This window comes from Clarias gariepinus, chromosome 13 (genome assembly GCF_024256425.1).
Source record: "Clarias gariepinus isolate MV-2021 ecotype Netherlands chromosome 13, CGAR_prim_01v2, whole genome shotgun sequence".
Classification (NCBI taxonomy): Eukaryota; Metazoa; Chordata; class Actinopteri; order Siluriformes; family Clariidae; genus Clarias; species Clarias gariepinus.
In genome coordinates this window covers 25477677-25491624 of record NC_071112.1, presented here as the reverse complement: position 1 = coordinate 25491624, position 13948 = coordinate 25477677, and the positions used below count along the sequence as shown (strand labels likewise).

The window sequence follows — 13948 nt, the reverse complement described above, 5'->3', positions numbered from 1 at the left end:
ATAATAAATCAGTTGGCTCTACTAAAACTGATGAATAGACAGCATGCCATTTTTATTAGTAGAGTGTCTATATATTTTGCCCTCTAACAGACTGCTGCCTCACAGTAAATGTTCCCACAATAGGCCCTACTTCCCCTGTGACCTTAATCAGGAAAAGGCAATTACTGAAACCAATCGAGTCTTTTATTTGCCTTGGTTTGCTACAGATGAAACAGAATGCTGATTAGCCTTACATCACGTTCAGCTGAGAACTTCTCAAGTATCGTATCATGTAGTACATAACAAAGACAAGCTAATAACAATAGAAAAAGATAAAGAAAGTGAGAGATTCCTCAACACAAGCCATTTCTGTACAATACTTTAGAACTCAAAGGAAAAAGATGAAAAAAGGCAAAATTTAAAAATACCTTGCAATAACCTATGCATAGTAATTACATAGAACACATAGAAAACAAAAAAACTGAGTTATGATTTACCTTTAGACATCCAGCTTTTTTCTCCCACAACTAAGCGCAACCCTGCTACTCTTTACTTGTTATTCACATGGAATACTATGAAAATGTGATCAAGTCATGCAGAGGTTTACCACAATGATAATCGTAAACATTCACCTTAGATCAAGGATTCAGTATAGTGTGTCTTTTCAAATAAAGTACATTCTTTAAATGAAAAACATTAAAACATTTTACTTTTTTAAATGCAGAATGCCTTCACGATTCTGCTTAAAGTGAACACTGTTGGTTTCAAAAGCTTTATTGCCCGCACTATACTTCAAAATTCAATACTTATTTTTTAAACGTCAATGCTAGCGGAACTTGATTGTTAATTCCTGACGCTGTGGGTTCCCACTCGGTAGAATGACAGCATGGATAAAAATTTAATGAATAATGAAAATAGCTTTCTTCTTTATGGCAAAAGCTCTTCACTAGTTTTTGTAGAAAAACCTTTCTAAATGAGATTATCTCTAAAGTATTTATCAGCAGTGAGTAGGCAGTAATTCTATATGTGTAAATAGTGACGTTTTAAAACATTTAAATATCAGCATTTTTTAATGGGGTGTACTGTATATACAGAGGAAACAACTGTACTTTTTATAATCTACCAAAATGTACACCATGACATTTTTTTTTTAACCTGACCATAAAGCCATATATGGTTCTTCCCAAAATTGTTGCCAAAAAGGTGTGTGTCTTCATGCTAAAGAATTACTGTTTCCTTTCACAGGAACTAAGGTACCCAAACATGTTTCTGTGTGACAGTACTCCTGTGTACCAAGTGAGGTCCGTGAAGATATATTTAACTAAGACTTGCATGGAAGAACGGGTGTCCTGCAACTGAACACATTTGGCATGAACTGGAACATAGATTGTAAATAAACGTGTGTTCACATGCCCTCCATCACAGAGATCTGACACACAGCATATTCCAAGTGTTTCTTGAAGATCTCATAAGAGGAGAGTAGAGGTAGAATGAGGTGGTTCTTTTCAGTTTGACTTTGGGGAAAGGCAAATGAAGGTTCCAGTGGGACAAAGAAGGACAATGAAGGAGGAGGGTCAAAGCTGATGGCAGGCACCACATTGGTACCAGTGACAAATATGAGAATATCCTCTAGAGATGCAGCACATCGTCCATCTATAACAAAAAGTGAAAAGCAGCACTTGTCAGTTGTGTAAAAACATTAACATTTTCCTGTAATCTTTGTTCATAAAAGAATGAACAAAAATGAATGATAATCTTTTTTGATTACAAAAGGTGAAAAATAGAAAGACACAAACCTTCACACTCCTGTATGTACTGCTTCCAGAGTGCCATTGCCGCATGTTCTTTTGCTTTCTGTTCTCCCCGCTCAGAAAAACGAGCAGTGAAAAGTGAAAACAGGGCATCTGCAGTCATCCTTTCTCCTGGGCCACAAAAAATTGGGTAGAAGGCCTCTGGACATGCCTGGACTCGATCAAACACACTTAATGTTTTAAGCCCCTCGCAAAACCTAGAAAAAACACACAAAAAAAAAAAACAGTATTACAGCAAATTAACCCTGATCCTTAAAATAAACAGATAACTTGTTCCCAACTTGTGGAAGAGACACATCTGTCTGTGGGAGGTGTACACACAAACATTCATTCATGAACAAAACTTGCACATTGGAGGAACTTATTTTTAGCACATCCTTATACAGTCCTGGGCCATTAAAGGAGTTCCTGGGAGGCCTGCGTTTCAGACATGAAGCAGGCAGTCCAACCTAGCAGACTTTCTACCTTCATAATAATAATACAAGTAGTTTTTAATAACTGTGTTCTGTTTTTCCACACAATCAAAAGTTTTGTTTGGACCTGAACTCTCATCATCCTGTTGCTATATACTGCATGTCTTGCATGTCAAACATCAGACATATTTTGTCATTAATTAGTATGGGGGGTGGGAATTTCAAGCACAAAGAAACTGGTGTTGGTTGACGTGCACAAATCAAATATTAAAGCAATACTTAAGCAGTTAAATACCATTAGGAACAGTTGTGCTCATGGTAGTTCCAGATGTCAGAAACAGCTGGAAATCTGCCAGGAATTGGACTTACAAGCTTGTTGTTGACCCGACACAAAATGAGGAATATTTCTTGGAATACATTCAAACAAGTTGTTGGAAAGTATTTTAACAAAGAGGGCTTTATGATGAAAATATTGACCATACCATCCAGAGGTCATGTTTGAATACTAGGGTTGCCACAGCCATCGGTGGCCAGGAGTCCAAAAGACCAAAACAGGCCGTGCTCTCTGGTTAGGACAGCAGCAAACATTAAACCAGTGTTTTGGGTGAAAGATTTACAATAATTATTATAAATTATTATAATATGTGTGTATTTATTAATAACTAAGCAAATAAAAGGATAATTTGATCATCATCTTTGTCTTTCGGCTGTTCCCTTTCAGGGGTCGCCACAGCGAATCATCTGCCTCCATCCAACTCTATCCTCTGCATCCTCTTCTCTCATACCAACTAACTTTATGTCCTCCGTCACTGCATCCATAAATCTCCTCTTTGGTCTTCCTCTAGATCTTCTGCCTGGCAGTTCAAACCTCAGCATCCTTCTACCGATATAATCACCATCTCTCCTCTGAACATGCCCAAACCACCTCAATCTGGCCTCTCTGACTTTATCTCCAAAACATCTAACATGGGTTGTCCCTCTAATTAACTCATTCTTGATCCTATCCATCCTTGTCACTCCCAAAGAGAACCTCAACATCTTTAAATCTGCCTCATGTCTTTTCTTCAGTGCCACTATCTCTAAGCCGTAGAGCATCGCTGGTCTCACTACTGTCCTGTACACCTTTCCTTTCATTCTCGCTGATACTCTTTTATCGCACAACACACCTGAAACCCAACCCGCCTCTTCACCTCCTTTCCACACTCTCCGTTGCTCTGGACTGTTGACCCTAAGTACTTAAAATCCTGCACCTTCTTTACCTCTGCTCCCTGTATCCTCACCGTTCCTCTTGGGTTCCTCTCATTTACCCACATGTATTCCGTCTTGCTGCGGCTAACCTTCATTCCTCTGTTTTCCAAAGCATACCTCCACCTCTGCAAATTTTCTTCCACCTGTTCTCTGCTCTCGCTACAAAGCACAATGTCATCTGCAAACATCATAGTCCATGGAGACTCCTGTCTAACCTCATATGTCATCCTGTCCATCACCAGAGCAAACAAAAAGGGGCTTAGAGCCGATCCTTGATGCAGACCCACCTCCACCTTGAACTCTTCTGTCACACCTACAGCACATCTCACCACTGTCTTAGCGCTCTCATACATGTCCTGCACCACTCTAACATACTTCTCTGCCACTCCAGACTTCCTCATACAGTACCACAGCCCTCTCTCAGCACCCTGTCGTACGCCTTCTTTAAATCTACAAAAACACAATGCAACTCTTTATTACCTTCTCTGTACTTCTCCGCCAGCATCCTCAAAGCAAATACTGCATCTGATGTACTCTAAGCATGAAACCATATTGCTGCTCACAAATGCTCACCTCTGCCCTTAACCTAGCTTCCACTACTCTTTTTTCCCCAAAGCTTCATTGTATGGCTCATTAGCTTTATGCCTCTGTAATTGCCACAGCTCTGCACATCTCCCTTGTTCTTAAAAATCGGCACCAATACACTTCTTCATTCCTCTGGAATCCTCTCACTCTCCAAAATCTTGTTAAACAAACTAGTTAGAAACTCTACTGCGATCCTCCTAAGCACTTCCATACCTCCTGATCACATTAGCTGTAGGTGTCCAGTCAACTGAATACACCTTCTGACCACCCATAGCCTAAGGAGTCTTAACTCCTCCATGAAGACTACACAACATTCGTCCTTTCTCAGCTTCCACCACTTTGTCCTTTGCTCTGCCTTTGTCTTCTCCACCTTCCTCACCACCAGGGTTATTTTACACACCACCATTCTGTGTTGTCTGGTTACACTCTCCCCTACCAAAACTTTGCAGTCACTAATCTTTTTCAGATTACAACATTGACACAAGATGTAGTCTACCTGAGTGCTTCTGCCTCCACTCTGTCACCCTATGTTCCTGTCTTTTCTGGAAGAAAGTATTTACTACTGCCATTTTCATCCTCTTTGCAAAGTCCACTACCATCTGTCCTAAATTCCTGTCCCGAAGACCAAACCTGCCAATCACATTTTCATCACCTCTGTTCCCTTCCCCAACATGTTCATTGAAGTCTGCACCAATCACCACTCTGGGGATGCTCTGCATCACTTCATCTAACTTACTCCAGAATGTCTCCTTCTCTTCTAACTCACATCCTACCTGTGGGGCATAACCACTAACATTTAACATCACCCCTTCAATATCCAGCTTCATACTCATCAACCTGTCTGATACTCTTTTCACCTCTAGAACATTCCTAACAAACTCCTCTTTCAGGATAACTCCTACTCTATTTCTTTTCCTATCCACCCTATGGTAAAACAATTTGAACCCTGATCCTAAGCTTTTAGCCTTACTACCTTTCCACCTGGTCTCCTGGACACACAGTATATCCACCTTCCTTCTCTGCATCATATCAACCATCTCCCTTGCCTTCCCTGTCATAGTCCCAACATTCAAAATTCCTACTACAGTATCACTCCTAAACTCTTGCCTTTTCTTTTCTCTCTCTGCTTTCGAACACGTCTTCCTCCTCTCCTTTTTCGACCAACATTAGCCCAATTTCCATTGGCACCCTGTAGGTCAACAGCACCGGTGGCGGTTGTCGTTAACCCGGGCCGCGACCGATCCGGTATGGAAATATTTGTGATTCACATCTTTTTTTAAATATAAAATAAACTTATTATTATTATTATTATCATCTCACTGTTGAATGTTATCATCAGTAGAGGGGTACAAATGAATTTCCAATATATTAAGACATACTAATGAACACAGTGAAAGCCATTATCAAAAAGTGGAGAAAACAGGCCATCACAGTGACATTACCGAGAACATGACATCCTTCCAAAAACAGATGAAAGGACAGGAAGAGAGCTCATCAGAGAGGGCTGATAGAAGAGACCTATGACAGCAGTAAAATGCAGTAGGAATATCTGGTAAGTACTGGTCACTCCCTACATGTGACAATCTCTCATATGTCTGGGCTAAAGTGTAGCGGGCCAGAAGAAAGTTCTTGCAAGGGATTTCTTCTTTCTTTGTTCACTTGAATTTTGCTGGTTCTTATATGACATCTGGTATGATTAGTTTATTAATTTTTTACATTTAAATAATTACCATTTTATCAGGGGTGTGTAGACATTTTATGTATAGGTTTTACTGTTTGAAGTACCAACCTTTGAAGAGGCAACTGCATTCTCACAACAAAGTAAAAGTTTAGAATGTCCTCCAGCAGTAGGTTTTTGTCAGACAGTTTAGTGATTTCTCGCCAGCAGCCTGCTACTTGCAAATAGTCCTTCATGGACCGTAGAACTCTCTTCAGTTCCTTCAAAGTGCTTGATTGCTCGATCTGAAACATTAGTTTAGCTTTATTTCATGAACAAAAAAGTGCATTTAAGTTGCATTGTATTATGAGTCTTTGCTATAATGATACGCTCTAAGACCTACCTTTTTGACCGTGTTCGCTAATTTGACATCTCCCAAGTCTTCAGCAGTGAACTTGTAGTCAGTGGGGTAATGGAACAGGCTGTAGTAAAGCGCATGAGAGAAAAAGGCCACTGGAGGACCACCATGGACGAGAGAGAGAGCCAGCAGACTGCCAACCTCGAAATATAGATCATCTCTCAGCGCTGCACACACACAGAAAAAAAACCCACTGAAAAAAGCCATCGCAAACTCTTTGAGCACAAATATTTAACAAAAATAGTAATGAAAAAATGTAATAAAATTTGAATTAAAAATAAATCAACCTTAAACTTGAGACCTACAGTAAAATATACAAGGATTATTCAGAATATAGGCCCTAATTAGTAGGGATGGGAATTAACAGTCTCCACTAGGGATGCACCGAAATTTCGGCCGCCGAAAATTTTCGGCCGAAATAGCTTTATCGGTTTCGGCCGAAACGTAAGAAAGCGCCGAAAATAAAAGCCGAAATTGTCGCCACGCCTCTCCCATCCTCCCGTCTCGTTCGCGCTGTCATTACGCATGAAACACGGAGTATGTCAGCGGTTTGGAAGCACTTCAAAGTTTCAGATGAGGACAGCAAAGTTGCAATATGCAAAATTTTTTTAATACAAACAAAAAGAAAATATTTTAAACATGTTTTTTAATGAAGCCATTTTCGGTTTCGGTATCGGTTTTCGGCCAAGTGCATCCAAAAATTTCGGTTTCGTTTTCGGCCCAGAATTTTCATTTCGGTGCATCCCTAGTCTCCACCCTGTACAATATTACAATAGCTAGATGATTTTATAAACATCCCAATTTGATATTACATTATTTTCAGATTTTGTTAGTTTTACGACCTTGAACCTTAAAAAAAAGTTATCATGTAAGTTTTATACCCTAGCTTTATTCAACAGTTATTAAAATAAACATGAGTAATTAAATGCAGTCCATTCTGTTAATATAATAGTGGTCACCATCACAACAGTGATGTTAATAGAAGAACAATTCTATCAAAAAACATTCTTTTTTTAAATGCATACTTGCATTCGGTCCTACACCAACAGGGATCAAAACATGTTATGACCATATCAATAAATGAAAAATTATGCATGCTGTTTATATTTAGTGTGTAAATGAAATTGTCATACCTTGCGAGCTAAGGGACAGGTTTTTAGCTTGGTCAGGTCCTTCAAAGACACTTGAATTCTGTAATTTCTGCAGAAGGAGTCTAAGGAAACGGCGCTGTGTGCCCACCTTTTGACTCCGTTTTTCTCTGCCGAAGCTCACGGACAGTGTGTGGCAGGGGTTAAAGTCACTCCGCCGCACAGTCTGAAGGGCAGCTTCAAACACCTCATCCTTTTTCACCAGCACTGTTGTGATCTGCTGCATTGATATTTGAGTGGCCAAATCCTTTATGATTTCTGAGGGACTTGCATCCACACACAACCTGATATGAACCAACAAATTACTATGAAAACTGCAGTCCTTCCATCAAAAGCATTAATAAATTTATTTATTCATTCAGTTGTAAATTTTGGCATGCATTGAGGTATTGAACAGACGCATGTGAATAAAGCAGATCAAACAAGGCACTGCCATAATGCTTTATTGTTACCTTTTAGAGATGATTGAGGAATGTATGCTGGAGAGGCATCTTTTAAGCAGTCTTTTCTTCTCTTGCCTCTGTGCCAGTGGTGATTTAACATGGTTTGGCAATATGGACACTGTTACAAACCAAAGGTATTTGGAAAATAATTGTTAAGCACAAGTTAATAAAATCCTGTTATTTAGAACTGAGCACTTTGAAGGTTATGTCTTTAAAACATAGTAAGCCTAAGTGATAGTTTAGCTCACCTGTTCCCTCAACAGCAGCTTTGCAGTCATCACAACTCCAGTTGGTTTCATAATGTTTAAGAGAAGAACATTTTCGGTGGGTTCCACTGGAGCCACAAAACTTGCATCGAATAACCTCAAAAAAACTTAAAAAAAAAAACATACTACAGTCAGGACCGGCAATGGGGGGATTTCATAGCAGTGCTAGCAATAAATGGTAAAACAGCTACATCAGATTTCTGGCTTACTTTCTTCTTCTGGACTTCAACAAATACAGCCATATAAATACATACTAACTGCTTTCAATCCTCTGGAGCAAAATCCTTAACAAGTATAAAGTATACTGTTGCAATATTGTTTGAGATAGATTGAGTGATCACACAAATATGACATCTTTAACCCAGTCAACATCACAATGTAGCTTGTAAGGTTAATGTAAGAGAATGCAACAGGACAATACACACCAAATAACATAACTAAAACTGATGACCCGTTCTGGTTGCTTACCCTGATTGTGCACTGTAATTACGTCCTTTTTCACAGGAACATTTGACAGCATCACAGTGCTGGTACACTTGTAACAGCTCCCCATAAGCATTCTCCTCCAACTCCCATGAAGCATCTCTACAAGAAAATGTAATTGTGTTACATGAATGATGGTTTACTCTTTACAAATGTGCAGAGCTGATATGACTGAATAAAGAAATTCTATACCGTTCTGGTATGTGTATTCCCATTCTGAGCATTTCTTTCTGAAACTGGTCTATATTGTTGCATAGTGTACATCTGAAGAAATACAGGGCAGCACTGTGTGCTTGATTCTGTGAAAGGTAGATTGTTAGTAAGTTCCCAGTAATGGTAAAAAAAAAAAAAAAAGTATAAAATGTGTGAGAACTAAAATACTGTGTAAGGTTTACCTGAACACATTCCCTATGAAACCAGCTTCCATGACATGCAGGGCACTTGAGCACAGAGTAGGAGAGAACAGGCTCAATGGGCTCCAAGCAGATGGAGCAGGACAGAGGCAGAGTGGGGGTGGAAGAGCAGGTCTGAGTGGGGCGATGTTTTCTACAAAAAGATCTGACAAGAAGAAGTAGCACGATCAGATATATGAACACATACAGAACATGTAGAACTCTTCACTTTCTTTAGATAAGTATTTACACACAACTAATTATGCAGCAATACTACATTTAGATAATAATAAAAACTGTAGATCATTCAAATGCGTTTCTTTTCGTATGCATAACAACGAAACCAACAAAGTTTCCCTGTACAATTTAAATTTTTCCTTTGCCTTCCACTATAAATGCCATTAAAAATAAAAACAGAAAGGAATAAAATAACAGTACAAGTATAAATCATAAATATAAACATACACAAACACATGCATACATTATCAGTCAAAAGTTTGGACACATCCCCTAATTCCATGGTCTGTCCTGATTTTTATTTCTTTCAACTGTAAAAACAATGCTAAAAAAATCCAAAATATGCAATAATCGCCTTGGAACAGTTGATATTCTGATGTGTTCTCTACGTATGCTCTGTAAAACAAACATTTATAACAGCTCTAATCTGAGATGCTGTTTATTAAATGCTGATTTATGAGGCTGGTAACTCTAAATCTTGGTTTCCTGGGATGGTATTCATGAGAGCCAGTTTGATCATGGTGCTTCATGGGCTCTGGAAATGCACTTGACACAATACTTTTTTTGCAAGAACTATTCCAAAACAGCTAACCCTCGTGTCTTAAAACAACAAGTGACTATTGTTGTTGTTACTTAATTACCTAATCCACACATTGTGTTATAGTTTTGCAGAGATACTGTATGTGTTGAGTTTAAAACAGCCCAAGATGAAGCTACTTACGGAAACAAGTCAGTGAACTGGAAAATAAACTCCTGTTGTATTCCACAAGGCAGGTGGACCATCTGTCTACAGCTTTTGATAGAACATCCAACTGAAGCACCATTCTTTTTACACACCATACACTTCTGCATTAAAAGAAAATCCGTCTTATTGACAAACACATGTAGTATAAAACAAGCATAGTTTAATGTTCTTATACATAGAAAAATGCTGAACAGGACTTCGTCATGTCATGCTTTAAAATGGCAGGTAACGAAAATATTTGCAGCAAGTGCGTAAATTTACCAGCTTTGCAGATCTACGAGTCTCCTGCTTAATGTCATCTACCAGAAATCCATGAATGCCTTCATGCTCCTCTCCTCTCTGGAATATTCCACTGGACATCAGCTGAAACATGATCATTGGTTTATAGTTATTCACAGAGCTGCTGCTTTTATACAATCTATGCACATCACTGCATTGCACATGGACCCAAGAAGAAACAGCATTTGTCACACATTCACAGTAAATGCCCCAGTTAAGTTAAATACCTCTCATGATATACTGAACTTCCAGCCTCCTAACACACAGCATGACCGCAAAACAATTGCATTTTATCTAATCCCACTCAAATGAGGATGGGTTCCCTGTTGAGTCTGGTTCGTTTCAAAGATTATACCTATTGCCATCTCAAGGAGCTTTACCTTGCCATGGTCACCCATCAGGGACAATCTGATCATTCTGATTTATTTTTCCCTCACTTATTATTTTATACTAATTTTCCTAATTTCCTTTTGTTTCTGTAAAGCTGGTTTGTGATAATGACAATTGTTAAAAATGCTATAAAAATAAAATTTAAATTAATTGATTCAACACTTTCAGAGTTATAATATTTACTGACACCTATCAGATAACTATTTACTCTTCTGTTACAAGTAGAAGATTAGGCTGACGGCTGACAAAGCTAATACACATCATCTCTATAAACAATGTGTACAGTAAACATTTACTGTTCCTTACCAAACAAAAATAGTGAACGGTTATTTTGTGTTCCTCGAGTGTGATCTTCTCTCCATATTTGTCAGGGCAATCATCACAATGCTTGCAAAGCTGACACACTATAAAAAAAATAAAACAAACAACAATAAAAACCCCTTTGGTCATAAACATAGTGGACACATCTATATAAATAAATTAAAGGTCAGAACTCGCTCTTTCAATGATATCTTTACGTTTCATATATCAGAGGACCCAAATCCAAATTTCTCTCTGTATGTTGTCAAAGGATCAAGTAAAACTGGCTGGACAGAATTCAATGAAACTTTGCCAGTCATTTGGTATTTGCCTGAAGTTGCAAACCTGCACCACAAATAAAATCTATATACAAGTTATGAACAGTTATGTGCCAGATTTAATAGTCAATTTTACAATAAGCTACTTGCTCAATGTAAACAAACACCTTTACTAATAGATATTAATGAGGAAAGTCATGTAATAAAACATGTACAACTTGGAGTAAACAATGCATAATATACTAAACCTTACTAAATTGTATTTGTTTGTATTAATAAGTTAGGCAGAGAGTTATGCCGTTCAGACAGACATGTACGTGGACTTCAACCTGAAATAATAATACCATCACTGATTACATTAAAGATGTCTCAGCTTATTTTTAGCTTTAACCTTTAAACTCTTTACATGTTAATGATGGGTACTAATGCTAGTTATCTCTAAATCTCTCTAAATCAATCTAAGCTTGACTGATAAACAGTGTAACAGATAAACCGATAGGAAAACTAATTCACCATTCGTACAAGCAAACCCTGAAACTCCTGAAAGGTGAAATCAGGTGACTGACCTGCTTAAACTGGTGAGGAATTATTTTTAAATCCCAAATGTCCCTTTAACTTCATCCACATCCACAATACTTATATACACACACAAATAAATCATAGCTTACTTTTGTTGAGGGAGTTATCCTGCTGGTTCTTCAGCTTCGGCTTCATGGTTAGATGAGGAAGGTGAGGAAGGTTAGCTACTGATAGTTTGGTTTGTATGAAAACAAACACCAAGTCTTAGACTAACTTCAGACACCGTTATTTTACAACAACTTCGCGTTACCATAAACTAACATTGTATTTCTACATTTCTCTCGCTAACAAAGATAATTAACGAACACGGAGACTGCAGAACTCTGAGAATGTACACAAACACTCGCTCTTTAATAAACACCGAGACGCGTCGCGTGCTGAAGTATTCTCCTCACTCGTGCTCAGCTAAAGCATTCTCCAGTAACTAAACGTTAAGAACGCGACCGAGCGCAGAGTTAAAACTGCGATAAATATCGTCTCGCTCGTTAATTTCAAATTAAAATTATTTAAAGGTGAAATATGGTTCCAAACAAATACACAAACAGTTACTAAGGATTTTTGAATATCCCTCTGTATAAAGGTATCCGCCCACGCCGATTCTGATTGGTTAAATTCAAACAGAAACAGTCTGCGCAAAACTTTAATCGCAACTTCCGCTTCCGGGTCTAATAATCATTACTTTAGTGTAAAAGTCCTGATAACGTAGCGCTTTCTTGTGAAATTGAGGTGAGACGTGTTAACGCTGTATAAGGACGTACCTCATACGTGTTAAATCGCACGTCGACATGACGTCATTTTCGTACTCAACACATTCCATATACGCCCTATTTTTTTTCATATCAGAGCATACAGTACATCCACGCATTTTATATACCTGTATAAATTCTTCTTCTTTTTCTGTTGCTGAAAACAATAAGACGCATTAGATAAAAAAAAATAATTAAATAAATAAAGATTTTAAAAGTTTTTTTTAATGTACTCACACATCATCTATACCACTTTATCCTGTATTCAGGGGTCCTGGAGCCTATCCCTGGAGGCTTAGGGCACGAGGCGGGGTACACCCTGGACAGGGTGCCAATCCATCACAGGCACACACACATACACTTACTATGGGCAATTTTTTGGAAATGTCAATTAGCCTAAGCCTAACCACTACACCCCCTTGCTTTTTTAATATAATACTTCTAAATATCGTATAATGCTATTTTTAATAAATTTTTTCAAAAATGGCATTACAATATTTGTACTATTATTAAATTTAATTTAATAAACATTATTACCAAATTTGCATTAATTAATGAAAGACTTAGCAATTTTAAAGATTAAATGCATTATAAATTATGCCCCTTCCCCTTGTAATCAAACAATCAAAAAAAAAAACAACAACAAGAAAAACAAATTTCAGAAAGATGAAATGAAATTTAGTATGAAATAAAAAAACTGTTTTTAGTATTTAGTATTTTTAAGTATAATCAGACTTCCAAAACAAATATGCGGTGTTTGTAGGAGGTGTTACAGAAAGAGCATCAAGTGCCCATTTGTCCAAGAAATAGAAGGTTTCACAGGATAATATTTATATATTTATATATTTAGATTTCTCTCATTTTGTTAATTAAAAAACATTTCATTAAAATCAAGATTTTTTTTTTCTGTTGATAAAACCATCCCATTATAACCTAACATGAGGGACAGTGACAGTTCATTCATCCATCTGCAGTCCAACTAGAGTCTGTGGAGGCCAATAATGAGCACTGTACTTATTCACATTTTTTATGACCAATTTATGGGCAATTTGGGAATGCCGTTAAGCCCAGTCTGAATGTCTTTGGACTGTGGGAGGAAACCGAAGTACCCGGGGAAAACCTGAACATGCAAACTCCAGGCACATAGACCCCGAGATAGAAATCAAACCCAGACCCAAAGACATGCAGATTAGGCTACAGTAATTGGTGTTCCCAAATTTCACGTAGTGCGTGAATGAGCGTGTGCGCCTGAGTGTGCCTTGTCCACCCCACCTTATGCCCTATGTCACTTTGGATAGCCTCCAGGCACCCTGCAACCATATATACATTACTTACTTATTTACTTACACACACACACACACACACACACACACACACACACACACACACACACACACACACACAAACACACACACACAAACACACACACACACACACACACACACACACACACACACAGCATCATAGTGGCATCCCTGACTTATAAAGTATTTTTACTCTTCCCCATCATGTAAAATTTTAATGTCTGTAAACAGTGCACCTACTGCTGAA

The 13948-nt window shown here is 38.0% G+C and overlaps 1 protein-coding gene across 1 annotated transcript; it reads right to left on the bottom strand.

The window, feature by feature from the left end:
- Positions 1-165: 165 nt before the first annotated feature.
- On the bottom strand, positions 166-12226 carry g2e3 (G2/M-phase specific E3 ubiquitin protein ligase). Its single transcript, XM_053509482.1, has 14 exons — positions 11741-12226; positions 10801-10898; positions 10087-10188; positions 9802-9926; positions 8847-9009; positions 8644-8750; positions 8437-8553; positions 7951-8075; positions 7712-7820; positions 7245-7543; positions 6097-6278; positions 5826-5998; positions 1776-1987; positions 166-1632 (listed from the first exon to the last, which is right to left on the bottom strand). The coding sequence occupies exons 1-14, from the start codon at positions 11784-11786 to the stop codon at positions 1385-1387; spliced, it is 2106 nt and encodes a 701-aa protein (XP_053365457.1). The 5' UTR covers positions 11787-12226; the 3' UTR covers positions 166-1384.
- Positions 12227-13948: the final 1722 nt, after the last annotated feature.

Bases quoted from the DNA above. Each gene is read 5' to 3' on its own strand.
- g2e3 (XM_053509482.1), bottom strand. From the start codon at position 11,786: ATGAAGCCGAAGCTGAAGAACCAGCAGGATAACTCCCTCAACAAAA. The intron at 8,751-8,846 runs GTAAACCTTACA...TACCTTTCACAG, and splicing joins TTCATAGGGAATGTGTTCAG to AATCAAGCACACAGTGCTGC. The intron at 1,988-5,825 runs GTTGGTACTTCA...TGTTTTTTCTAG, and splicing joins ATGCAGTTGCCTCTTCAAAG to GTTTTGCGAGGGGCTTAAAA.